Source organism: Monodelphis domestica, chromosome 1 (genome assembly GCF_027887165.1).
Source record: "Monodelphis domestica isolate mMonDom1 chromosome 1, mMonDom1.pri, whole genome shotgun sequence".
NCBI classification, from domain to species: Eukaryota; Metazoa; Chordata; class Mammalia; order Didelphimorphia; family Didelphidae; genus Monodelphis; species Monodelphis domestica.
The window spans coordinates 709,119,262-709,146,866 of record NC_077227.1 but is presented as its reverse complement, the minus strand read 5'-3'; the positions used below and the strand labels follow the sequence as shown (position 1 = coordinate 709,146,866).

Genomic DNA, 27,605 nt, shown 5'->3' with positions numbered 1-27,605 from the left:
AAAAAAACCCAACACAGTACTCTGTGGGAATTATACATATATTTTTTAAAACAATGTCTTGAATAGAAATCATGTTAATTGTTTGACCTCAGACAAATTATTTAACTAACTTTTTGGTGTTCATGCTTTCATTGGCTATAAAAGGTGAGAGGGTTAGACTAAGTGATCCTAAATCCTTTCTAATTCTCTCTCTTCTCACTCCCTTCTTAAACCTTTATAATCTGGCTTCTTATCATTCCATGGAAACTATTTCTTCAAAGTTACTAATGATCTCCTACTTGTCAAACTCAACAGCCTTTTCTCAATCCTCATTCTCCTTGAACTCTATGCAGCCTTTGACACTATTGATCACTCTCTCTTCAATGTTTTCTCTCTAGATTTTTGCAACATCTCTCTCTCTCCTGGTTTTCCTCCTACCTCTCTGACTGCTCCTCAGCCTCCTTTGCTGGCTCCTCCTCCAGATCACACACAGGTATCTCTCAGAGCACTGTCCTGGGCCCTCTTCTCTTCTCACTTTATTATTTCACTTGGTGATCTTCCTCAGCTCCCACAGTTTTAATTACTATCTCTGTGCTGATGATTCTCAAATCAGATATTCTGCCCCAATTTCTCTGATGACCACCAACTAGTCTCACATCACCAGCTGTCTTTTAGATATCTCAAATTGGATGTCCAATAGATATCTTGAATTCAATGTATTCCATACTTTATTCATTATCTTCCCCCATAAACTATCCCCCTGCCTACCTTTCCTATTACTTGTAAAGGGCAACACCATTCTCTCAGTCCCTAAGGCTCCCAAACTAGGAGTCATCCTGGACTTTTCATTCTCTCACCCTCTATAGCCAAGCTGTTGGCCAGGACCTGCTGGTCTCACCTTTGCAACATCTCTCTTAAATATGCTCCCTATATATTACCCAGTGGAATTGCTTGTCATCTGGGGGGGAGGGGGGGAAGGGACAGACACAACAAGAAACATGTAACCATGGAAAAAATGTAAAAGTTAAATTTTTTAAAAAGTTGAATATGCCCCCTTCCCTCTGACACTGCCCCCACTCTGATACAGGCCCTCACCATCGTACACCTGAGCCACTGGTGGGTCTGCCTGACTTAAATTCTCTCTGCTCCAATCTATCCTCCATTCAATCACTAAAGTGATTTTCCCAAAGCATAGGTCACCCCCCCTCCCCTACTCAATAAATTCCAGTAGCTTTTTATCACCTCAGGAACAAATACAAATCCTCTACCTGGCATTCCAAGTCCTTTATAGCCCATCCCCTTTCCACCTTTCCAGTCTTCTTATATTGTACCTTCCATCACATTTTTCTTTTTTCTTTTTAATTTAATTTTTATTGTCGTGCAAAACACACTTCCATATTGGTCATTGTAAATGCAAACTCAGACATAACGGAAATCCCAAAATAAAACCATGAATACACTGATATGAAAGGTGATTCCAACAGTTCTTTCTCTCAATACCATATACTCTTTGATTCAGTGACCCTGGTCTCTGATCTGTTCACAAACCAGACCCTTGTGAACCTTAAAATTTCTTAGACTTGTGAATGTTGGAAATTTCACCATTGGAAGATTTAAAGTGATTTCCTTGTCACACCCTCCATCTCTCAGCTCTGGACATTCTGCCTGCCCCTATGCCTGGAATATTTTTCTTCCTTATCTCTACCTATTGGCATCTTTTAAGTTCCAACTAAAATGCCACCTTTTTCAGGAAGCCTTTCCCAACCCCTCAATTCCCATACCTTCTTGAGTTAATTATTTCCTACTTAACCCTGCACATAGCTTGCTCTGAATATATATTTGTTTACATGTTGACTCCCCACTAGGCTGTTAATTCCTTGAGGGCAGTGACTGTCTTTTGCCTCTTTTTGTATTTCTAGCACTTAATATAGTGCCTGGAACATAGTAGTCACTTAATAAATGTTTACTGGTTGATTGATAATAGCTCAGGCTTGGAGCATTTGTATAAAACTATCTTTACTTTTGGAGGGAATGACTCAGCCATTGAGTGCCTTTGTGAGGGGCTCTGTTTGCTTTAGTGCTTGATAGAGATTTTCTTCTTCCTTCCTGCTTTGAGAAAGAAAAAAAGTTAGGAAGAGGCAGGCATGTACAGAAGCTGGTGCCTCAACATGTTCCTGATTTCCAGCTTACCTCCCTAGAGACTTCAGAGAATTTCCCCTTGGGTAAGATCAGAGATTCTCTCTAGGTTGAGCTAAGATATCTCATTCCCAGTGGGGCTGCTGGTTTATTCTGTGAATTATCTGATATATTCTAATCTGCTTCTCTGATTTCTGATTGCTACCTACCTGAACGAGTAAATGGCTTACTCAATATTCGCTATTTATGATGGTCTTTGGTTTAATTTGGTGGATAGGATTCAAGCCTTCAGATATAAACCTCCCTTTTTCTTGAAGGGAAAGCCAATAGAAAGGGGTTTGAAACTAAGAAAAAAAATTAACCCTTGGAGCAGCAATAATTAGGGGAACAAAAAGATATAATTCTAGTCTATTGTTAATAGTTAGGCAGTTAAGTTTGAGTATAAAAAATCAAAATTATAAAGCTTCAAAGAATTTCTTTTCATGAAAATTAGCAAACTCATCACAATCACAGCTTACAGGAAAAATGGAAAGGCATTAGCTATGTTTGGTCCAAATGACATATTTTATGGAAAGATGACTTCTAAATAACGATTGCTAAACAAAAACAAATATTGGAAGCCAAAAATGGGTAACAAGGGGCTGTGGGAGATAAGATTTCTTTTCATGAAACATTGGGGGAGGGCACTTGAGTTTTTAAAAGGCAGCTGTAAAAACTTGTCATCTTTCAGTAAATAGAACTGGATCACATAAACTATCTGCCTCATTTTCTTTCAAATACAGTTGAAGTCAACTATTATTTCCTGAGAAGTCTGACACATAATATGCACATTATATGAAATTGAAGGGTGCTAGATGGAAGGAATGAGGAAGAAACAGTCAAAATGATAAGATGATCACACCCAAAAGCATGACCCAAAGCAAAGAGGACAGAAGGGAGATAAAACTAGGAATCTTTATACCTGCATTATAGAACTCTACTATCTCTCCTGTAGTTCAGAATAAGAAATCTTAAAGGCAGCCTTTTCTCTTTCTTTCTTTCTTTCTTTCTTTCTTTCTTTCTTTTTTTTTTTCTTTCTGGGATGATGGGAGTGGTGGAGGGGAACAAGCAAAAGGGAATAGATGAGAATGATGCCCCCCCATATCTCCTTCCAGATCTACATTGCAATGAATTTGCCCATGCATTTGAGGTCTCCCCAAATTGCTAGGAGTCTCCACTCTGGAAAGATAGCAATTTTGGTCCATGACTGCTTGAGGGAAACACTGAAGAATGCAATAATGGGACCTCCCAAGGCATGGGCATGTAAATAATTTAACCATATACAAATGACACGTCAGTAACACAGAGTTCCTAAAAGAAATAATTTCTGTTCCTCTCCCACAACTGAATATAGACCAACAGTCAGACCAGCAATTTGAATTAAGTAGAGGGGTAATTTAATGCCAAGAAGATGTGGTAAACTGAAGAGTGGAAAAATACTCGCTTGTGTCACAGACTACCCAACTGAGACAGATTAATGAATGGGCCAATGTTACCCATTTCCCTACCTTGGCAGGTCAGCTGAAAAAGAACTTGCTCTAGTTTAAGAATGGTTATTTTTAAATGAGGCTTAAGAATTCACATAGCTTAAGTCTGTACCGACTTCATTCAGACTTTAGGCACATAATAGTAACATTTTCAGATCTTTTCTAAAAGACAAAATAAACTATTCAGACCATGTACTGTTTCCACTTCTGAAAAATTATCAGGTGTTTTCCAGCACTGCAAGCTGAGACTTCAATTTCCTCATCTCCAAAATAATGTGATATGTATGTGTGTGTATATATGCTAGGCACACATATATGTTAGATTTTACCCACTCCTATATGTATGTCTGTGGGTATGCATACATACATACATACATATGCTAGACTTGGCCCACTCTTCAGTGTGGGGGGGAGAGAAATCCAACTTCTTAAAATCCAAAGTCTCAACATTTGGTAGGTTTTTGAGGAATCCTGCACATGGGACTAAGACAAAGGTACCTATCTCATGACCAGTGCAGAATTCCTAAGCATAACCAAGAGCATCATACTAGAAACAGTAACTAAGCAACGCCCAGATTCCTCTTCTGTTTGTCCTCACTTTAACAAGGATGGGGGAAGGTTCCCTGGTTGCCAGTTGTCAATAATACTAGTGAGCATTAATACAGCATTTTAAGGTTTACAAAGCACTTTATAAATATTATCTCATTTAATACTCACAACACTTTCAGAGGATGGTGCTATTATAATCTCTATTTTACAAAGGGGGGAATTGAGGAAAATGGAGGCTAAATGGCTTGCCCAGGATCAAACAGTCATTAATTGAACTAAGGTCTTCCTAACTCCAGGACCAGCACTATTAAGGGAACCATTGAGCTGCCAATACAATCTTCAGCATCCAATAATTATTCCATAAGTATTATTGATTTGTTGTTATTCAGTCATTCCTCTGTGACCCCATTTGGGATTTTCTTGACAAAAATACTGGAGTGGTTTGCCATTTCCTTCTTCAACTCATTTGGCAAATGAGGAAACTAAGGCCAGCAGGGTTAAGTGGCTTGCCTGGGGTGACCCTGCTAGTTAAGTGTCTATGATCAGATTTGAATTCTGAAGATAGTAGCCTTGACTCTAGGCCCAGTGCTCCATCCACTTGGTCACTGGGCTGTTCCTTATTAATTGATACTGTTGTTATTGTTTTTATACTAATTGATTATTGAATTTTAGGTTAATTATAAAGTTGGCCCAGGAACTTGGAGAGAAATTTGAGAAGAAACTGGGATGGAGAAGTTTAAGACTACTGTAACTACTAAAACTAATGACTGCATTTATTTATATTAACATGATCTATGTGCAGTAAGTGTTACAACAGTCACATGTAAAAAAGTTTCTATAAGGGTAAGGAATTTTACTTCTATATCGTACCACATTTAGACCGTGCCAAGGGTCCCAAAGTCATTTTTAGTAAGATCTATTTTGTTTCTCACTGCAGCAATCATTAAGAGTGAGATGTTGACAAAGAAATAAGTCCCCAGTGGAGATTCTGAGCACCCTGAACTCAAAGCCCAGGAATGGCATTGCCCCAGACTGCTGGCCCTGCTTCTAGCCTAATTCCTGCAGCATCCTGGGAAGCAAGCTTTATGGATATGTCACCTGGGAACTATTTGTGATGTGGACCCTAATTCCCCAATGATCACAGCTACTGACAATCAAAATCCTTGGCACTATCAAATGGCTCAATATGAGAAATAGGTGTAGTTTTAAACAGTGGCAATGATATTAAAAGAATATGCATTACCATCTGTTTTGCAACTACCAAAAAAGTCAACAAGGATTTATTAAGCATCTAATGTGTGCTAGACACTATGCTATGTCCTATGGATACAAAGAAAAGCAAGAAACAAAATAAAATAGAAAGACTCAGGTCCCTGTTCCTTCAGGAGCTTACAATCTGAAGAGGAAAACAACACACAAACAATGAAGTACAATTATGATCATCTCAAAAGGAAGACTTAACATGAAAAACTTCTTACAAAGTAAGACTTTGGCTAAGACTTGAAGCCAGGAAGCAGAAGAAAAGAGCTCCATAATGTCTTGTTATGGGCCATGGGACTTGCAGCTGAACCCTGCCTCTCGGCCTCTTCTACTAGAATGTGAGCTCCGGGGGCACTTAGGTGGCTTGAGATGGGAGGTTCTGGCTTTAAATCTGGTCTCAGACACTTCCTAGCAGGGTAATCCTAGGCAACTCACTTAACCTCCATTGCCTAGCCTGTGCCCTTCTGTTTTAAGAGTTGTTACTAAGGCAGAAAGTCTTAGTAAAAAAAAAAAAATAGAGCTTCTAAAAGAGGAGCCTGGCATCTGGTTTTGTATGTGATTTCCCAAGGCTAAGCCCAATGCTTTGCATAGAACAGGTGCTTAATAAATGCTCATTCATTTATTCATTCATTGCAGTTCTAAACAATAATGGCTATAAAATATGGCTAGAGACTATGTCAAATTGTTTGGAGATGCCTGGAGCATGAACTCTCTAATCTCAAATAGGTCTATCTTGATTACATTCTACTTGAAATAGAATTGAATAAATTAGACAGGTTGAGGAAGGGAGATGTAGCTCAAGATCACAGATATGCTCATGACACCAAATAGTGAAACTTAAAGGTAGAAGAAAAGCAAGGCATCTATACAAGTACCCATGAGAGACCCTGGTGACAGACGGTATATCAGTTATCTATGTGACTTTTTCCCTGTACTGCTGCCCTCCTCCAGCTGCTGCTGCCTTCCTCTCTCAGATTACCTCCTCACCACTTTACAGAGAGCTGGTACAGCATAACACTTGCCTCGCCCATTAAGAACATGAGACTCCTGAGGCTGATTTTTGGGCTTATTTTGTATCTCTAGCACTCTGCACAGTGCCTGGCCACACAGTAAACATTTAACTGATGTTTCTTAACCTTATTCAGCTCCAGACTCCAGGCCCAGATCTTGGAGACTCTTATCCCACCTCAACAGAAAGTATCAAAGATAACAAGGGATAAGCAGGATAACCAGTCACTCTGGGGACTTTGCTCACCAACATGAGATTTTCAAACACAAAGTCATAATACTGCTCTAAGACCTTGCTCACCTGATTCCCAGTTCTTTCCCTGGGTATTGCCACCTCTGTGGAACCACAACCAAATTCCCACACCTCCCAAAGTTTTTGTTTCTTTATCTAGGAGGGGTTGGACCTGGAGGTCTCCCATGTCCCGGCCAATTCTACAGTCTTGAATTTAAGAGGTTGTCAACCTACAAATGAGATATTTATGGCAATTATTCAGATGTTTCCAACTCAAAAATATTTAAAATATGTATTTTTCCTTTTTTAAACTATAGCTAAAGAAAAGCAGTAATCGGGGCTAAGAAGATTAACATTCCTTTCAGCTTCACTCACATTTCTGCCTAAGAGGCCAAGGAATTAGCAAGTGTCCCTCCCCTCAAAAAACTCCAAAATATACTCCTTTTATTAAAGGATTAAATTATATGCAATTAAACTTTTATAAAATTTGTTTAAATGGATGAAACTAACATTTGGCTAAACAACATTAAAGATTTTTTACCCATTTCTCCAATCATATGTTCCTAGCTTATCTCTTTTCTGTTATTTTTTAATCCAATTGTACTACTGAAATAAAAAAACAAACAAACTAATCTCTTATATATACACAATATACAGAAGCAAACAAGCCCAGGAGCTTAGTGTTTGATAAGCCCCAAGATTCCAATGATTAGGGCAAGAATGCCCTATTCTAAAAAACTGTTAGGAAAAGTAGAAAATAGGATGGCAGAAACTAGATATAGACCAATATCTCACACCATATACCAAGATAAGCTCTAAATGGGCATATGACTTAAATAGAGACATCACTTGTCAAATCTATGCCCAGGCAAAGATGGAGAGTATCACAGAAGGTAAGGAGGATAATTTTTTTTTTAAATAAAACCCTTAACTTCTGTCTTGGAATCAATAGTGTATATTGGTTCCAAGGCAGAAGAGTGATAAGGGCTAGGGAATGGGGGTCAAGGTACTTGCCCAGGGTAAAGTGACTTGCCCAGGGTCACACAGCTGGGAAGTGTCTGAGACCAGATTTGAACCTAGGACCTCACATCTCTAGGCCTGGCTCTCAATTCACTGAGCTACCCAGCTGTCCCCAAGGAGAATAATTTTGACTAAAGTGTTTGCACAAACAAAACCAAGGCTGATAAAATTTGAAGAGAAACAGGTAAATAGAAGAATATATTTGCAGCAAGTTTGTCTGATAAAGGACTTATTTCTAAAGCATATGGGTAACAGATTCAAATTGCTAATTGATAAATGGACTAAGGATATGATACTACCTGTGTGAACCTAGGTAAATTTCTTAACCAGTTTGCCTGAGTTTCCTCCTCTGTATTATAATAGCTGTTACCTCACAGGATTGTTGTGAGAATTAAATGAGGTAATACAGGTATCCCTTCCACATCACGACTTTCCTCATTGCAGTTTCACTTTATCTTAGGTCTGCATAAGAAATTAAATGGGAACTTTTAGGGATTTTGTGGATGTCACAGACGACACAGAAAAGTTAGAAATATTAACATTGACCTACATGTAGCCTATGAACAATAAATACTTAATCCAAATTTTACTATAAGATACTATAAACACCCCATAAAAGAAAAGGAAAAAATTCAGCTCTCTCTGGTACAAAAGAAGGGCCAAAAAATTTTACTAGGATTTTCCAGATCTTGGGGATGCTGTACCCCTAATCCTAGAAATATGGAAAGGATACCTGTAAAGCTCTTAGCACAGTGCCTCCTAGTGAGCTCTATATAAACGTTAAGTTATTATTATTATTATTATTATTATATGAACAGGCAGTTTTCAGAAGAAGAAATCCAAGCTATTAATAGCCACTTGAAAAAATGTTCTAAATTACTAATAATTAGAGAACTACAAGTTAAAATAACCCCAAGATTCAAATTCAAACCCATGAGACTCAGACAATTAATAAACATTTATTAAGCATCTACTACATGCCAGGCATTGTGTTAAAAAGAGGCAAGATAATTAATCCCTCCTCTCAAGGATCTTACAATCCAATGGGGGAGAAAACAGGTAAAAAAATATATACAAATAAGTTTAAAAAGTATAAATGGGGCCGCTAGGTGGCAAAATGGATAGAGCACCAGATCTAGGGTCAAAAAGACTCATCTTCCTCAGTTCAAATCTGGTCTCAGACACTAGTTTTTTTTTTTTTTTTAAACCCTTACCTTCCGTCTTGGAGTCAATACTGTGTATTGGCTCCAAGGCAGAAGAGTGGTAAGGGTAGGCAATGGGGGTCAAGTGACTTGCCCAGGGTCACCCAGCTAGGAAGTGGCTGAGGCCGGATTTGAACCTAGGACCTCCCGTCTCTAGGCCTGGCTCTCAATCCACTGAGCTACCTAGCTGCCCCCTCAGACACTAGTTTTATCATCTTGGACAAGTCACTTAACCCTTTTGCCACAGTTTCCACATGGATAAAATGAGCTGGAGAAGGAAATGGCAAAGTACTCCAGTATCTTTGCCAAGAAAACCCCAATATGGTCACAGAGTCAGATTGAAACACATGAACAAAAACAGGAAGTAAATGAGAGAGAAGGCATTAGAATCAAGAGGGATTTGGAAACTTCCTGTGGAAGAAAAGATCTTTGTTTAGGTAGGTAAGTGGCATGGTGGATGAGGCACTGGATATGAAGTCAGAAAGAACTGAGCTCAAATCCAGCCTTAGACACGTATCTGCTGTGTGATCCTGAACAAGTCACTTAACCTTTATTTTCCTTAGTTTCCTCACCTATAAAATGAAGATAATAGCACTAACCTCCCAAGGTTGTTGTGAAAAATCAGTTGGGATAATAGTTGCAAAGCACTTAGCACAGTACCTGGCACATAATAAAGGCTATATAAATGTTAGCTATTGTTATCAGTTGATCCTTAAAGGAAGCTAAGGTAGTGAAGAGGATGTAAGGAGGGAAAGCAGCCCAGACATGGTTGACAGCCAGTAAAAACTGATGAAATGTCTTTTTTGTTGAACAGCTGGGAGGCCAGTGTTACTAGGTTACAGAGTACACATTGCGGATAAGATGTAAGAAGACTGAAAATGTAGGAGGCTTTGAATAGCAAACAGAAGACTCTATTGATCCTGGAGGTGATGGGGAGCCACTGGAGTTTACTGACTAGAGTAATATGTATATGAGAGAGAGAGAGAGACAAGGTCAGACCTGTGCTTTAGTTACAATTAAGATTATTAAGAAACTGGTTTTTGGATAAGAATGTCAATGTATTAATTATGCTAACATATAAGCAGTAGATTAATAGGTCAGTGGTCCCCTCATTGACCAGAGACCCAAAGGCTCTCCAAGAAGATCAAGAAAAAATTTTAGGACCTCTCTTGAATATCCCAAGACATTCCTTAATTGGTAAAAAGCTAATTAATGAGGTATATATGCCATAGGTGATGGTGTTCACTTGTCTCCTCTATTGATAACATTTTGTCAAAAGGAAACGACAAACTCGGTGAGGATGTGGGAAAAAAGGCCCATTAATGAACGCTGGTAATGAATGTTGGTAGAACCATGAGCTAGGCCAGTTATTTGGGGAAAGCAATTTGGTGCTATGTCCCAAAAGAACTGCTATATCTCTTCCCAAAGAGATCAAAGTAAAAGACCAAAATGTACATAAATATCTACTGCAGCTCTTTTTGTGGCAGCAAAGAATTGAAAACTGAGGGGATGCCCATCAATTGAGGAATGGCCAAGTTACTATGTGTGAGGTATATATGTATACACACCTATATGTATTGTACATATACATACGTATATATGAAAAGATATGAATATATGTACATTCAAGTGTGTATGGAGAGAATATTGTTTATTATACTGTAAAAATTAAGAGGATCATTTAAAAACCACTTGGGAAGCCTTATTTGAACAGAAGCAAACCAAAGTAAGCAGAACCAAGAAAGCAATTAATACAATTACAATAATATTGTAAAGACAAACAATTTTGAAAGACTTGGGAACTTGGACCAACTACAATTCCAGAGGACTTATGATGAAACATACTACCTACTACCCATTTCCTGATAAAGGTGATGGTCTCAGAGTACAAACAGAAACATTTTTTTTTGACATGGCCCATGTGGGAATTTGCTTTGTTTGACTATACGTATTTGTAACAGGGATTTTGTTTTTCTTGCTTTCTCAAATGGAAAAAGGACAGAGTGTGGGAGAGAAAAGGTGGATTTGAAAATAAAATTTAATTCTAAAAAAATTAATCTCTCATTTTTGAGTATCATTCTATATTTAAAAGCATTTTGTAAAAAATCTATCTCCTTTAGATAAATGATCATAGGATAGAATTGCAATCCATGCAAATTGGCAATTTCAATTTTTACAAAAAAAAAATACCAAGAGTCAATGTTGGGAGGGACTGAGGGAAAAAAAATCAGATGCCCTTCTCTGTTGGTGGACTTGGGAAGTGGTCCTATCATTCTGGATTTCAGTTGGTAGTTCTTCAAGTGACCAAACTGGCCAAACCTTTGCCTTAGCAATTCTACTTCTGAATATATATTTCAAGAAAGTTCAAGATAGAAACAAGAATCCCACATAGACCAAAATATTCTTAGCAACATTTTTTGTGATAACAAAGAACTAGAAATAAAGTACATGCCCATTTATTATAGAATGAGTGAAGAAAGCTACAGTATATGAATGCAATGAGGTATAAGGTTGTAGTAAGAAAGATAACTATTAAGAAGATTTATATAGAGAGATGTAGAGAAAAAGAGTAGAACCAAAACAATATTCATAATTGATTTACAATAATCTAAATTAAAAGATCACTAAAACTAAATAGAGCTCAGAGTAATGGAAAAGCCAATGAAGTCCATGGAGAGACCATCAAAGAAATATTCCTTCCTCAGGAATTGAAATCAGATTCTAATAAGGACACGGGTCAGGTGAGGTTTCTGAATCAGATGTTTTTGCTTAATGCTTTTCTTTGTCTCTAGGAAGGGTATGATCTGGAAGAGGTGGGATGGGCATGACTAAGCAAAAAAAAGGAAAAGGCATCAATAAAATGTTTTTTAAAATAATTGATTTTGTAATAAAAAGTAGCAAGCAAGCAATGGATAAAATTATTAAGAGCTTTTAGGACAGATAACTAGAGTTATTTTATTATTATCACTAATAAAACCTTTCAATATTTTAGGCTAGAAAGTTCTACATTAAGTTCTGAAAGGAAACAAGCCACACTGTCTGACAAATTAGCCACTAATCTTATAAATACTCCAGTTGTCATAGTAAAAGTCCACTGTACTATACATATTTAAATGAACATTCAGATCCTGTACCCTAAAAGCTGATTCAGAGGATAACTAAAATAGTAGTAGTCCTTATCCAAAAAGATTTCTTTAATATATAGTTGCTTCTTTTAAAGAATAAAGCATCATATAAGGTCTTTCCTCAACATTCAATGCCCTCAAATTAAAGATATTTTGAAGAGCAGTTCATGACACTGTTAGCTTTGTTAGCTCTTTTGTCTAGCTCTACAACTTGGAACCACTGTTCCTAGTCCTGACCCTTGGGATCAAGCATAGCCAGCTTATTCCCAGGTCCACAAAACATTTCAAATACTTAATGACACCTATTGTATCTCTCCTGAATTTCTCTTTTCTGATCCAAAGATTCTTGTTTCCTCCTTCCCTTTCCTCTTTGGGTAGGATGGTCTCTGGGCTTCCTCAGGCTCCTTCACCTCACCAAATGCCCCCTGAAATTACTCTTTTTTGTCTTTACTTATCTAGGTACAAGCTGTTTCCCACCGGTGGAATGTTAGCTCCCTGAAGGCAGACTTCCATTTCTCTCTCAGTAGCCACATCTCCTAGCATAGTGCAGGATAGGAAGAGGCACGGAATGAACATTTTTGATTATCTGGTGAACCTTCAAGAGGCCCTTTACCCTTCTGGGTATATTCCTCTGGAAACTCCACAGTAGATTAACAGTTTTTAAAAAATAATTTACCTTCTCTGCCTAAGAATCTATACTAAGTATCAATTGCAAAGCAGTATAGTGGTAAGGGTAGGCAATTGGGGTTAAGTGATTTGCCTAAGGTCACACAGCTAGGAAGTGTATGAGACCACATCTGAACCCAGGTCTCTCTGACTCTATGCCTGGCACTCTATCCACTGACCCACAAAGCTGCCCAACCAACATTCTATTTTTTTTTTTAATAAAAATAAGTTTTGACACTTTTTTTAAATGTCCCTAATTCTCTACCTCCTTTCCCTCCAAGATGGGTTTTACATATGGAATCACGTAAACATTTCCCATATTAATCCTTTTGTGGAAAGATCCACCTCCCCCCCCCAAAAAAAAGAAATTAAGTGAAAAAAATTTCCTTCAGTGTGGATTCGGACTATCACAGCATTTTTTTACCAGGAGTCCTTTGGGATTGCTTTGGATTGAGTCAGGCCTTCAAATCTATATCAGACACTTCCTACCTGTGTGACCCCGAGCAAGTCAGTTAACCTCCATTGCCTACCTCTTACCACTCTTCTGCCTTAGAATCAATAAATAGTATTGACTCCAAGATGGAAGGTAAGGGTTTAAAAAATATTACTGTTTACTGTGTACAATGTTCTGGTTCTACTTGCTTCACTCTACATCAGTTCATGTAAGTATTTCCAGATTTTTTAAAGCTCCACTTGCCCATCATTTTCTTACTTTCTTAGAATCAATAGGTTCCAAGGCTTAAGAGTGGTAAGGGCTATGTAATGGAGATTCAGTAACTTGCCCAGAATCACATAGATGGTGGTTTTCTAAGGAATTAGCTGAGGTGATTTGGGTGAAGCACTTCATAGGGTTTCAAGGACTTCTCTCTATACTATGCAGATGGGTGGCATTTGTGGATCTGCCCGGGGTCACACAGCTAGGACATCTGAGACCAGATTTGAACCTAGGACGTCCCATCTCTAGGTTTGGCTCTCAATCCACTGAGCCACCCAGCTGCCCCCCTGCTTATCATTTCTTATACCACAATAGTATTCCACAATAATCACATACTATAATATTACTTAGCCATTCCCTAATTGATGGGTATCTCCTCACCTTCCAATTCTTTGGAATTCTATCACAAAGCCAATTTAAATATTTTAGTATATATAGGTCCTTTTCCTTTTTGCTTTTTCATTTCTTTGGAATACAAACCTAGAAATGGTATTGCTGGGTCAAAGGGTATGTACCTTTGGGCATAGATCCAAATTGCTCTCCAGAATGGCTAAATCAGTTCACAAGTCCCCTAACAAAACATTAGTGTTTAAATTTTCCCATATCCCCATTAACTTTTATCACTTTCCTTTTCTATCATACTAGTCAATCTGATAAGTGTGGAGTAGTACCTCAGAGTTGTTTTAATTTGCATTTCTCTAATTAATAGTGGTTTAGAGCATTTTTTCACATGATTATAGACAACTTTAATTACTTTGAGAACTACCTGTTCATTTCCTTTGAACATTTATCACTGGAGGAATGACATAATATTCTTATACGTTTGATTCATTTCTATATATTTGATAAATGAGGTCTTTATTAGAGATTTGGAAAATTATCTTTCACAATTATGATTTCTGTGTATTACTCTCCACTTATTTCCCCCAGTTTATCCTTTTTTTCTTTCATTCTGTTCATTCTCAAAAAAGTTTAGCTTCTGACCACATCTCCCAATTTGCCCTCTTTTCACTCAGCTCCCCCATTACTCTTTCTTCCCCTACTACTTTCCCATACACTAAGATTTCTATACCTAATTGATTGTGTATGTTCTTCCCTCTTTGAGTCAATTCCAATGAGAGTAAAGCTAAAGTCCTCTCTTCCAACCCTCCATGGTAAAAGCTCTTTCATGTGAGATAATTTACTTCATTCTATTTCTTGCTTCCCCATTTCCCCAATGCATTCCTCTTCCTCACCCATTAATTTTATTTTTTAGATATCATCCCATCCATATTCAATTCATGCTCTTGTTCTCTTATCTATGTATACACTTAACTTCTCTAATAATGATAAAGTTCTTAGGAATTATAAGAATCATCTTTCCGTGTAGGAATATAAACAGCTTAACCCTATTGAATATCTTTTGTTTCCTCTTTCCTGTTTACCTTTTTGTGCTTCTCTTGAGTCTTGCATTTGAGAGTCACATTTTTCATTAATTTCTGATCTTTTCATGAGGAATGTTTAAAGTCCTCTATGTCATTGAATTCACATTTTCCCCCCTGAAGGATTATGCTCAGTTTTGCTGGGTAAATGATTCTTGATTGAAGTCCTAGATCCTTTGCCCTCTGGAATATCATATTCTATATCCTACAACCTTTTAATGTAGAAGCTACTAACTCTTGTCTGTGTTTTCCATGATATTTAAATTACTTGTTTTTGGCCATTTGCAGTATTTTCTTCTAGATCTGGGAATTTGGCTATAATATTCCTGGGAATTTTCCTTATGGGATCTCTTTTCAGATGATTGGTGGATTTTTAAAATTTCGATTTATCCTCTGGTTCCAAAATATCAGGGCAGTTTTCCTTGATAATTTCTTGAAAGATGATATTTAAACTCCTTTTTTAATCAAGGTTTTCAGATAGTTCAATAATTTTTAGATCTCTCCTAGATCTGTTTTCTACCTCACTTGTTTTTCCCATACAATATTTCACATTTTCTTCTATTTTTCATTCTTTTTATTTTTCTGATTGTTCCTTGATGTCTCATGGAATCATTAAAACTTCCACTTGCCCAATTCTAATTTTTAAAGCATTATTTTCATCAGTGAGCCTTTGTACCTACATTTGGCGAATTCTACTTTTTAAGTAGTTCTTTTCTGTGAATTTTTGTACATCTTTTCCTATTTATTCAATTCTGATGTTAAAGAAAAGATTTTGTAAAAGTTCTTCTCTTCAATGGATTTTTGTGCCTCTTTTATCAGTTAGTTTATTGTTTTTCAAGGTATTATTTTCTTCAGTCCATCTTTCCAGGTTTTCTGTACATTTCCCTCCTCACACTAAAATTGGCCTAAATTATATTACACAAAAACACCTTTTTTTGTATATTTTCCCATTCATACAGATTCACTTTTTATGTAGCCTTGGAAGGAAAAAACAGTAAATAAAGTCTTATAGAGTTTATTTATAAGTTATATATGGTTATATAAATAACTCACAAAACCTAGAATAAGGAATAAAGTTGAAAGAAAAAAGTGTAGACATAAATTTCCCTAATAAAAATAACAGTAGCAAAAAAGAATGAATGTGCAATATACATATTCTTTAAGAATGTTATATTCTGACATAACCAAGCAATAGTTTTATAGTTGTAAAATTGTCCCTTCCTTTAGAATATCATATTTCAAAATATCTTAGTAATGGTTTTATTATATAGTTGGGGCAGTTAGGTAGCTCAGTAGATAAGAGCATCAAGCTTGAAGTCAGGAGGTCCTGGGTTCAAATCTGGCATCAGATACTTCTATAAGGGTTAGATAAACCCTATTTATCTAACCCTTATAGAATTGTTAGTAAGAGTTCATTTTTTTAAATGGTTATATAGGCTTATATGTAAATTGAGCTCTGAACAAGTTCCTGACATTAATCCAAGTCCAAGACAGTGTTCCAGGAAGTTACATATGTTTGCATTCCTGACTAAATAGTAAATGTCCTACTGTCAAATGTCAATCATTAGTATTTCTCATATATAGAATTATTTATATAAGCACCAGTTTTTAACTAGAGGGCAAACTTCCTGAAGGCATCACACATCCAGTTTACCACATCACAAGACATTTCCTCAGAGGCCACTCAAAGAAAAGTTTACCAGAGACAGGCATCATGAAACTCTGATGACATCTAGTCACATAACTTAAATCAATCTGGTATGTTTTTGTAGATACTATATGCAACATCGCTAGATGTGATTCATTCCCATTCTTGCCTGAGAGAAGTCAGTCACATTTTCTAGAAGCTACCTGCTTTGAAATTAAGAAGCTATGTTTTGGAGTCAAGAATATTATAAACCAAAGATATTCTATTTCACCATCATATTCAGTGACAATAACCAAAGTCTACCTTTTCAATCACTGACACCATCAGATGGACAAAGTTACACATAGTTCAAGAATCGGTTTCATCTATTTTTCATTATAATGAAACAGAAATGTCAGATTTTCTTCTTAACCTCTCCATTTTCTAGCAAGAGTAATAGGAACATTTTTATCTCCCGGTATCTTTGCAAAAAACAAACAACAACAAAAAAAAACCACCCCAAATTCACAAAGGTGTGAATACAACTGAATAACAACAATAAGAGTTAAGTAGGGGCACCTAGATGGTTCAATGGATAGAATCAGGCCTGGAGGAACCCCAGGCCTGGGTTCAAATCCAGCCTTAGACCCTTCCAGCTGTGAGACCCTGGGAAAGTCACATAACCCCAGTTGCCCAGTCCTTGCTGCTCTTCTGTCTTAGAACTATTAAGATATATAAATAAAGATTAATCTTGGAAGCTTATTACTAGCTCTATAAGCATTTATTAGTAAAGAGAAAGAGAAAAAAAAAGGTTCCAGCCTTTCTAATTTTAGGTAAAAATCCAATCCCCCCATTGCAGCAAGCACTCCAAGCCTGAGCCTGTCAGAGATGACCAGATGAGATAAGAGAACAAGCCCAGAGACAGAATTAGTTCAAAGACCAGTCCAGAAAAAGAGGCCAACTCAGTTTCCCACCCTGGCCTTTCAACCCTAAGCTCCTCCAGCCACCCCCATCCTTCCACTGGCCAATGGCTTGCCATCTGGCTTCAGACACCATGGGACGTGTGACTCTGTGACTCCTAGGTTGAAACTTTGAGATAGCCCGCGTTAGAAGTCCCCTAAATATTGACCTCACACAGATATAAGGTAAAGGTTTTAAAAACAAACAAGATTTAGTGACTTGCCTAGGAACAACAGCTAGTGATTATCCTGAAGTGGGATTCAAATTTGGTCTTCTATTACATGATACTGCCTCTCCTAAAACAGCAGGTAACATGGAGGTACTTTAAAATATCCCCAAATGCGGTGAGACCCTACCCTGAAACTTCAAGGATTTGCAATTAAAATATCAAGGTAGCTAACCAAGCTAAAAAGGCAGCTAGGTGGCTCAGTGGATAGAGTGCTGGACCTGGAGTCATGAGGACCTGAATTCAAATCTGGCCTCCTAGCAGTGTGACTGTGGTGGGGTAAGTCACTTTAGCCCATTTGCTTTAATCAACTGAAGAAGGAAATGGCAAACCACTTCAGTATCTTTGCCAAAAAAAAAAAAAAAAAACCATTGTATAGGCCTACTATGGTCCATGGGGTTCACAAGACACAACTGAACAAGCACAACGCAATATAACAGCAACATCATGACAGTTAAAGAGCACTCTGTGTCAGTCTTCCAATTGTCATCTCTCCTGTTTTCCTACAGACAGAACTGTCTCACTTCAGACACCTATTTTGTCTTTTAAAAAATAAACAATATACTCCCCACATAGAATCACGTACAAGAAAAGATCTGTGTTGAAAAAACATATCCCCAAATATTTCTTTATCTAGCTTCCAAGCTATCATCACAAAACTACAGGGTTCTGCAATAGAATAATTCTTAGGAGATGACAGTCCAGCTCCTTCATTTTACAAAGGAGCCCGAGGCCCAGAGGATGAAGGATTTGCCCAAGGTTATAGGAGAGATGGCCTTCAAACCTAGGTCTTTTGTTGCTCTTTCCCCTTCACCACAGACACATAGCAGGGTGGCCCAATGGATAGAGTACTGGCCTTAGATGTGAGCTCAATTCCTACCTCAGAGACTCATTGCCTATGGGAATCTGGGCAAGCCACTTAATCAGGGTGCCTGCCTCAATTTCCTTTATCTATAAAGTAAGGATAAAAATAGTATCTATCTCATAGGGTTGCTGTGAGGATTAAATGAGATATCTGCAAACCTTAAAGTGTTATATAAATACTAGCTATTATTAGAAAAGCTAGATTAAAAAAACTTATAAAACATTGTTCATCAATTTTTAGCATTTCAGTTTTAGAAAAACTATATAAATGGAAAAGGTTAATAATATTAATTTTCAGAACTAGACTTTAGAACGGCATTTGGTTAAATGATAACCTTGTTACATAAACCTAAATTAAAATATCTTTTTGATTTATGAACTTATCCTAGATAAAATAGAAAAAAAAGTGGTGGCTTAGCAGTCCAAATCACCTTTGATTCTTAAGTCCAGTAACTTCAGCAATATTTGCCAACAACCAAAGAGAAAATAAACCACCACAATATAGGTTAAACTTATAATGTGGGATCTCTATTTGTATTGACAATAAACATTGGTATAAAAGACATTGTTATGGTGCGGATTATAGGTCTGATCCAAATGGGTTTTTATGGAAATGGGAATAAAATGCCAAAGAGTTTTGGCTGACTGGCACTTTCTCAAATTTAGAGTTCTTTCTCCCTTTTCTGTCTTACTTATTGGTTCAGAAATTCTCTTATAATACAGCCATGTTTGTGCTCCTGTCCTGAATTCTCAATGTCATTTTCCCATCTTTTTCTTTCAAGTCTCCTTCTCCATCTCCATACTTAGCAAATGGAGCCTTGGATTTCCCAGCAAATGTGAATTATTATATTCACTCCTAGGAACATTATCACTGATACTGAGGTCTGTAGATATAAACCAATTTTTAACCACTTTTGTTTATAACCCTCAGCCAGAAGTGAGTAACTTTTGTACTGATAGGATTGTGAATTATACACGTAAATGAATCTATTCAATGTTGTTCTCTAGCCATCTGCTACATATTTATTTCATGGGGCACCTTGGGTATAAGAACTAAGGAATATCCAGGTAGTAGGATCAGAAAACCTTATGGGATTGATATTGTTAAGTCAGTGGAAATGGTCTTAACAGTAGTCCTTATCTGTGATTCCATAGACCTAAGAATGATCTGTGATGGTTCAAGGCACACAGTACAAATAAACATGGTTATAAAACATTCTAGAAGAGATTTTTTCCTGTGGACAAAAACATTACAACTTTGAAGTGATGCTGGAAAAATCACTTCTTATCCAAAATCTTTTAAGTTATTTTAAAATAAGAAGGCCTATTATTCATTCCCTGCAATATGCTCTGCCCCAATTAGTGTTTTTTGATATGTTGTTAATATATTATTCTCTGTTGTGCTATAAAACCCCGATGTAATGTTATTCAGTCAATCATCTATTTATAACTTTCTTAAGTAACTAAGTACCCCTCTAATTTTTTTTTATAAATACTGTATTTTAAGAGGGTCAATAAAGAGGCACCTCAGTATGCTATAAAAAGAATGAATTCAGAATCAGAGAACCTGGGTTTTAATCTCAACTAAGCACTGTCTAGGCCTCAGCTACTTCATTTGTAAAATGAAAAGATTGGCCTAAAGAGGTCCCTAAGACCCTTTGCAATCTATAGTCCTATGAATGATAATAATAAGTTGGGAATATGCAGGTCTACAATTGTTATCTATTCTATTAGTGATGATAGAACTTGACTGTAGGAAATTTGAGTTCAATGTCATCAGCAGCTTGTTCTGTGACCCAATACAAATCATTTAATTTTCCAACCAAAAGCACTTGGATTTTAGAGCATAAAGTATAGTATTCTGTGACTCTTGTTCTACTTATAACATCCATTCAACAAACATTAACTAAACATAAATATAGGCAGAGCCTTGGTTAGTTCATCTGGCTTTCTTTGAATGTTTGCTCCCTCCTAAACAGCTAAAACCATTTCAGCTTACAGTTCCCTGATTTTATCTACAGGAAAAGAGGTGCTACACATTTTCCATTAGGGTGGGACAGGGGAATTGAGTGGAGATAGAAGGGATAGTATTAGAAATTGTATAATTACCCTAGCAGAGAACATCAGTGTGCTGTCATGGGGAGCAATATTTTTCAAAGTTGAAAAAAAATTTTGGGTAGCCCCACTTCTCAGCCTTCTTCTCTTCATGTCGCGGCTTTGGTAGAAAACGTTTTTTAAACAGGCAAGGAGAACTTAGTCCTAGTGACTACAAGGTCTTAATTTTGTTAAATAATTAGGTTTTAAACTTCTATTTCCTTTTTATTCCTTCTATGTCAAGTGATTATTAATAAACTTCATAAAATCTAATTCTTGAAGTGTTGGATATTAATTTAAATCTTACATTTATTTCAATTTTTTTTTTCAAAGTTTGATGTACCTGACACAGTGATACCACTATTAAGCATATAGCCCCAAAAGAAAAAAGACAGAAAAGGCCCAAATATACAAGACTATCCATAGTGTTCTGGGTGCCTATAAATTAGGTAATGATTGAACAAACTGTGGTATATCAATATAACTTATATTTATTTGCATACATATAATTTATGTAAATCTAAATTATGGCATATAAATATAATGGAATATTATTGTACCATAAGAAATGACAGGATTCAAAGAAACCAGGAGGACTTTTATCACTTGATACAGAGGCAAGTAAGAACCACGAACACAATTTACACAATGAACACAAGGATTACAAAGAAAAACAATTTCAAAAGACTTAAGAATTACAATTAATGGAATGACCAAGCACAACTCCAGAGGAATGATGACAAAACATGCTACTGGGCAGAGAGGTGACAAACTGAAAGTGTAAAATGAGAAACTTCTTTTCAGACCTAGTTTTGCTTTGCTTTACTATACTTTAACAAAAGTATATATTTTTTTAATTGAGGGAATAAGGAAGCTGAGGGAAGAAGGCAACTAGTGACAGTGTTGAGAAAAGAAAGAAAAGTGTCATTGCAGCATTTTTTGGAAATACATAAAAGAACATCAGGAAATTCAGAAGGGACATGGACAACTAACTTGAAACTAATTCTCATGCTTTAAAAAGCAACTGTAGAGAGGAGCAGTTTTATAGACAATCTTCTTTTTCCTTTCTACTTTGAATATGGAAATATTCATGTTTGTCAAGTTCTAAATAAAAGAAAAATAAAAACAACTAAGTTGATGGACAGAAGAGTCCAATGCAAAAATTTCAGGGATATGTAAAAAACTCATTTTTCTTATTAGGATGAGACAGTTGTTCTTGAGTTGAACACCTCTGGGGCGCCTTCTAAGGTTTCCAAGTATCTTACATATTCACTCCCCACACGTATAATCAAAAAAGTCACTTATTTTTCTGACTTATTCTTGTTTACAAAGCTGGAGAATTAAAATGACAAAAAACACAACTTTGTATGACAGCTAAATGGAAGTAAATAGAGACATCTTATTCCAGAGCTAAGAAGTCTTTCTATGAACCTATATGCCACAGTATGGGCTAACCCATTTTGAGTGACATATGTTCCATGGCAGTATGACCAACTTAGTGATATATTAAGTTTTGTTGAGTGTGTATCCCATTGTGAAAAATGTTTTACTGCCCAGAGAGGCAGAAAAAGGGAGGCTGGGAACCTGTATAGCAAAGGAAGGAGGAAAAAAGTGAACGAGTGTTGGAGGATAGTGGGTGAGTGATTGAACACCAGCCCCACAAGGGCAATAGAGGGACATTTGACCACACACCCTTTGGGGTCAGGCCATAACCCCCTAGCTCCCAAACCATTTGTTTCTTCATTTCCCAATTGGCCACACTCCTTTGGACTTCCTTATCATTCCTAGGGAACCAGGTATCTTCTCCAAGCCTTCATATCTTTTTGGTTTACTATCTTCTACTATGTGATTGTAAGTTCCTTAAGGGCAGGGAGTCTTTCTTTTTGGTATTTTCATATATATTGGTATCACAGAGCTTAGCACAGTGCCCAGTATACAGTAGATGCTTAACAAGTATGTACTGACTATTAATTGTACATTAATCTCCATCAGATCTTCTATAGTTCAGCCAAACTGACTTGCTTGTATTCCCTCTCCAATCTCAGAGTCTGACATCTACTTGTAATGGACTCCTTCCTCACATCTCCCTCATAAAACCTCCAGCATCCTTCAAGTCTCAGCTGAAGGGTTAGTTCCTAAAGGATGCCTTTCCCTAGCTTCTGATGCTTCCAGCTCACAAAATTACCTTTTATTCATTTTGTATCTCCTTATTGGCATGTATGTTATTTCTTTCAAGAGGTGAATAGATCCTTGTAGTCAGGAAACTATTTTGTTGACTTTGTAGCCCTAACATATAGTACAAGTATCTTACACAGTAGGCATTTAATAAATGCATGGTGCCTATAAGAGTTATGGCTGCATATTCATATAAAATTGTATTTACATATGTGCATATACACATAAACATATGTAAGAAAATATAATACACACACAAATGAAAGGATTAGCCCAAAGTTGAGATCCCTTGATTTCACTAGAAAAGCGTATTACATCATTTACTTATGCCAAAGCAAAGAAAAACACCTTTGCCAGAATCTTTAACTTCTCCTTTTATCAGCTATTTTCTTCCTCTTTTCTCTCTTGGTTCCTACAACTCTTCCATCCAGAATGTGATCTTGATTCACTTGTCTTACCCGCCCATCACTTCTTTGAGATCTGCCTCCAGTCACTTCTTCTAAGCAGCCTTCGTTCAATGATTCTCCTCACCTCCTATGATCATTCTATGGGTTGTTTTCTCTCAGAATCTGTATCTATACTTGGCACAAAATCATCTTGAAAATATTTTTTGGGCCTCAGTGAAAAAGGAAACATATATAAAAAACAACTAGGTTATAAGCAAGTACTTCTTTTTCACTGTCCATAGTAAAATGCTATACTTCAAGAATGCTGAATGACTTGAAGGAAATAAGCAAGTGAAATAAAAATAAGTTCAATTCAAGTGCTATCTCCTATGAAGCCTTCCTTGATCCCCATTCCCAGTTACTAGTGCCACAACCCCCAAAATAGACATTGTATTTATTTATCTGTGAAGATATTTTCTCCCCCAACAAAACATAAGCTTCTGGAAGGCAGGGACTGGTTTTTTCCCCCCCTCTGAATCTCCAGTTTCCAGTTCACAGAACTACTAAAATCTATCCACAAACCTCTTAAAAGTTCCTACTAAGAGACTCTCTTCATCCTGGTTTTTTAGCACATCAATTTTTTTTTCAGTCTAGTCTTATAATTTCATCAGTGTAGAGAAGCTCGAGGTATGGAAATTCTCTCCAACTATTCGAACCTGCAATTTATCTGTAACAAGTCTCAAAGTTACTAAGATCACAGCTAGTTTGTGTCGGAGGAAGGAGATGAACCCAGATCTTTCTCACTCCAAGACAGTTTCCCTATTTTCTTTCTTTCTTTTTTAAAAATCCTCGCTTCCATCTTAAGAATAAATACTGTGTATTGGCTCCAAGACAGAAGAGTGGTAAGGGGTAGGCAATGCGGATTAAGTGACTTGGCCAGGATCACACAGCTGGGACTTGTCTGAGGCCAAATTTGAACCCAGGCCCTCTTATCTCTAGGATTGGCTCTCAATCCACCAGCCACCTCGCTGTACCCACAGGCCCTCTATTTTCTATGCATCCTGCTTCTGAATTCCAGATAGAAGCTTATCATCCTAATACTATTTGAGAGACAATCTCCGCAATAAAACGTCATTTAACCTAATCCATAACTGAATAATGATATCTACTAGAAGTAATGACAGTCTGCACTGCTCTATCTGAAAAGAACTCTGCCTTTGTAGCACACATCACTTTGGACAAATAAAATTATTAGTAAGTTTTCTTTTGGATTAGGCCTACATCTGTCTCCCTTTCCTTCTCCACTTCTTGTTTTGCTTTCTGGGGGCAAATGGAACAAGTCTAATTCTTCTTTCATGAAAGAGACCTTCAAATACAAAGATGTCCCACCATCTTTAATTCTTTCCAAGGATCCCCTGAAGGTAAACTCCACAGACTCCTGAGTTTATTGGTAGCCATCCTCTGGTGTTCTCCCATCTGCCAATGTCTCTTCTAAAATGTGGACCTCAGAACTGATCGCAATACTCCAGATGTCATCTGACCAGAAGAGACTAAAAGAATCCCATTTTCTGGATAGTCTACACTCTTGATATAGTAAAGACCTGTTATATCACAGTACTCTTTTTGAACTTTTAAAGTCTTATTTCACAAGTTTTATGAAATCTACTGTACACATTTGGTTCCTTCTATGCCATGTTTACATAGCACTGTGGGTCAAATATCAATTAACTGCAATTGATGTATGTAAAAAATAAGGATAAAGATTAGACATACATGATTTCATTGTTGTAGAAAACTCGTGACTACCTTCTTCTGCTAGAACAGGTCACAACCTTCTTTGCAATTTATCTTCTGAGAAGTCACACTGCTGAGGGTCACAGAGTCTCCATGTGTCTGAGATCACATTTGAACCCAGGCTTTCCAGATTTGGAGCCAACTCTCTGTCCACTAGATCAGACTGTGTCTCAATAGTAGTAAGTACAGTTAAGAAAGTATAATTTTGGGGGCAACTGGGTAGCTCAGTGGATTGAGAGCCAGGCCTAGAGATGGGAGGTCCTAGGTTCAAATCTGGCCTCAGCCACTCCCTAGCTGGGTGACCCTGGGCAAGTCACTTGACCCCCATTGCCTAGCCCTTACCACTCTTCTGCCTTGGAGCCAATACACAGTATAGACTCCAAGACAGAAGGTAAGGGTTTAAAAAAAAAAAGAAAGTATAATTTTAAATTTCTGGTCCACCACGAATGTACTTTGTGTGGTTTGTAATGTAACACTATTTTAAGTTTCTAGTTTCAAAAGTCTTTTAAGGAGGGCAGCTAGGTAGTTTGGTGGATTGAGAATCAGGCCTACAAGCTGGGGTCAAATCTGACCTCAGAAACTTCCCAGCTGTGTGACCCTGGGAAAGTCACTTGACCCCCATGGCCTAGCCCTTATCACTCTTCTGCCTTGGAATCAATACACAGTATTGAGTCTCAGACGGAAGGTAAAGGGTTTTTTTTTTTAAGTCTTTTAAAAAGAAAGCTTGAAATTGGCACCAGACTTTTATAAATTTAAGGGGCAGACTTCAAACTCGATGTGCTTCCATTGTAAACTAAAGCTCATTAACTAAACAAACTTGCCTTTTCTGCCTTCTCCTTTCAAAGAAGAGCTCCAGTCTTAGAGAAGTATTGTTGAGAGTTAACGAAGAGTTAAATTCCCATAAATTAATCAGCATTTTGGTTGTATGCCCAAATGTACTGCAGGGTGTGTTTTTTAAAAACCCATCTAGGGAAGTGAGGAGTAAGAAAAGAGGGCGGCTGCTGCCTGGTACTTCTCCAGTTAAATCCAATAGGTGTCATGCAGGGAGAATGCCAAACCCAAGCAAACGAAGAAAAAGTATCCCACGGAAACATTTAGAAGTTCCTGTCTTGCCCTAAATAAACCTGAATTAAACCATTCAGGGCTATAAACCATTTCGGCTGTTGCTGAACTTTTCCAGCATGAGGCATCAGTGTTTCCAAAAACGCTAAGCGGGTGACCAGAGAAATCTACTTTACTAGGCAGAGAGGGATCCCTCCTGGGCATGGGGTATAGGGCGGCTCGGGCTGGAAGACGACGGCGGGGAGAAACAAAGTCACGGACAAGGTGGGCAGGAGTGGCCGACACCGTGTGCTGATGTTTCTGGCCCATGCCCACTTTCCCCCGCTGCCTACCAGCAGCACCTCCCTCCCTGTCCGCCTTCCCAGTGAGCAACCCCGTGCCCGGGCTCACCCTCCAGCAGCACCTCCTTGCCGGCTCGCTTCAGCGCCTGCACGGCCTGGTCGTGGGTGGCCTGGCGCAGGTCGGTGCCGTTCACCGACAGGATGGCGTCGCCCAGACGCAGAGCCCGGCTCTGGTCGGCCGCCAGTCCTGGGAAGATCTTGGAGATGAGGATGGGCATTCGGTTCTCGCGGCCGCCCTTGATGCTGATGCCCAGGCCGCCCGCCTCCTGCTTCACGACCCGCACGCGCCGCACGGGCGGAGAGCCGCCTGCAGCAGCCCCGGGCGGGCTGGGCGGGCCCAGGCCGCGGCTTGGGCTGCCGGGCAGGGAGTCCCCGCCGCCGCCGCCGCCGTTGGGGAGGCCGTTGAAGGCGGCCAACGCCGGCCCGAGCGGGGGGTCCGCCTCTGCCGCCGCATCCCCAGTCAGGCTTAAGCTCTCGCCGCTCAGTTCGGCCACTACCCGCACCCAGCGCTCTCGCAGCAGCAGCTCCACCAGCCCCGCTTTGGTGGCCCGTGTCCACACCGCCATGGCCGGCCCGGGTCCCGCCGCCGCAGCCGAGGCCAGCCTCATTCCAGAGCCGGAGTCCCGGCGCTTCCCCCTTCCCGCCTGCGGGGGCGAGACCCCGCCCCCAGTCCCGATAATCCATTATTCATGAGCAGTCCCGCCCACTTCTACCGCGGGGGCGGGGCCGCTTCCGGGAAAAGGGGGGGCTGGCAGTGGCCGCGGGGGAGCTTAAGGGGCTGGGTTCTCTGAGCGCAAGGTCACTCCTGGCAGCGCACCTAGAGCACGAAATGACGCTGGGGAAGCTTAGAGTGTCCGAGCTGGGAGGGACCTAAAAGAATAGGGAATACGAAAGCTGGGAGAGTCCTTAGAGCAGGGAATGTCCTACCCGGGAAGAACCTGAAAACGTGGAATGTCCGAGCTGGGAAGAACCTTAGAGTTCGAGCGGGGAAAGGCAGAGCTGAGAGGACCCTTAAAATTCAGCTATAAGGGACTTTAGTTTGGCCCCAGCAATTGACAGAGGAAGAAGCCAAGCCCGGGACATTGGCTTAAGCCACCACTTAGAATAAATGCGAAGCCGGCTCTGGTGATTTCACATCCGAGGCTCTACCATCCCTATGAAAAGAGAAGAACTGCTTTGGGCTTTTAGCCTCCTTAACCCTCAACCCAAAAATCTGATTCAGTTCTGCCAGATGTCT

At 38.6% G+C, this 27,605-nt stretch overlaps 1 protein-coding gene across 1 annotated transcript in view; it reads right to left on the bottom strand.

Moving 5' to 3' along the window:
• Positions 1 to 27,029, bottom strand: part of SNTB2 (syntrophin beta 2) — a 113,344-nt gene extending 86,315 nt beyond the window's left edge. The window contains exon 1 of the mRNA XM_001366815.4: positions 26,418 to 27,029. Coding sequence (XP_001366852.1) covers positions 26,418 to 26,976 — 559 coding nt within the window. The 5' untranslated portion in view covers positions 26,977 to 27,029. The remainder of the gene's footprint in view (positions 1 to 26,417) is intronic.
• Positions 27,030 to 27,605: the final 576 nt, after the last annotated feature.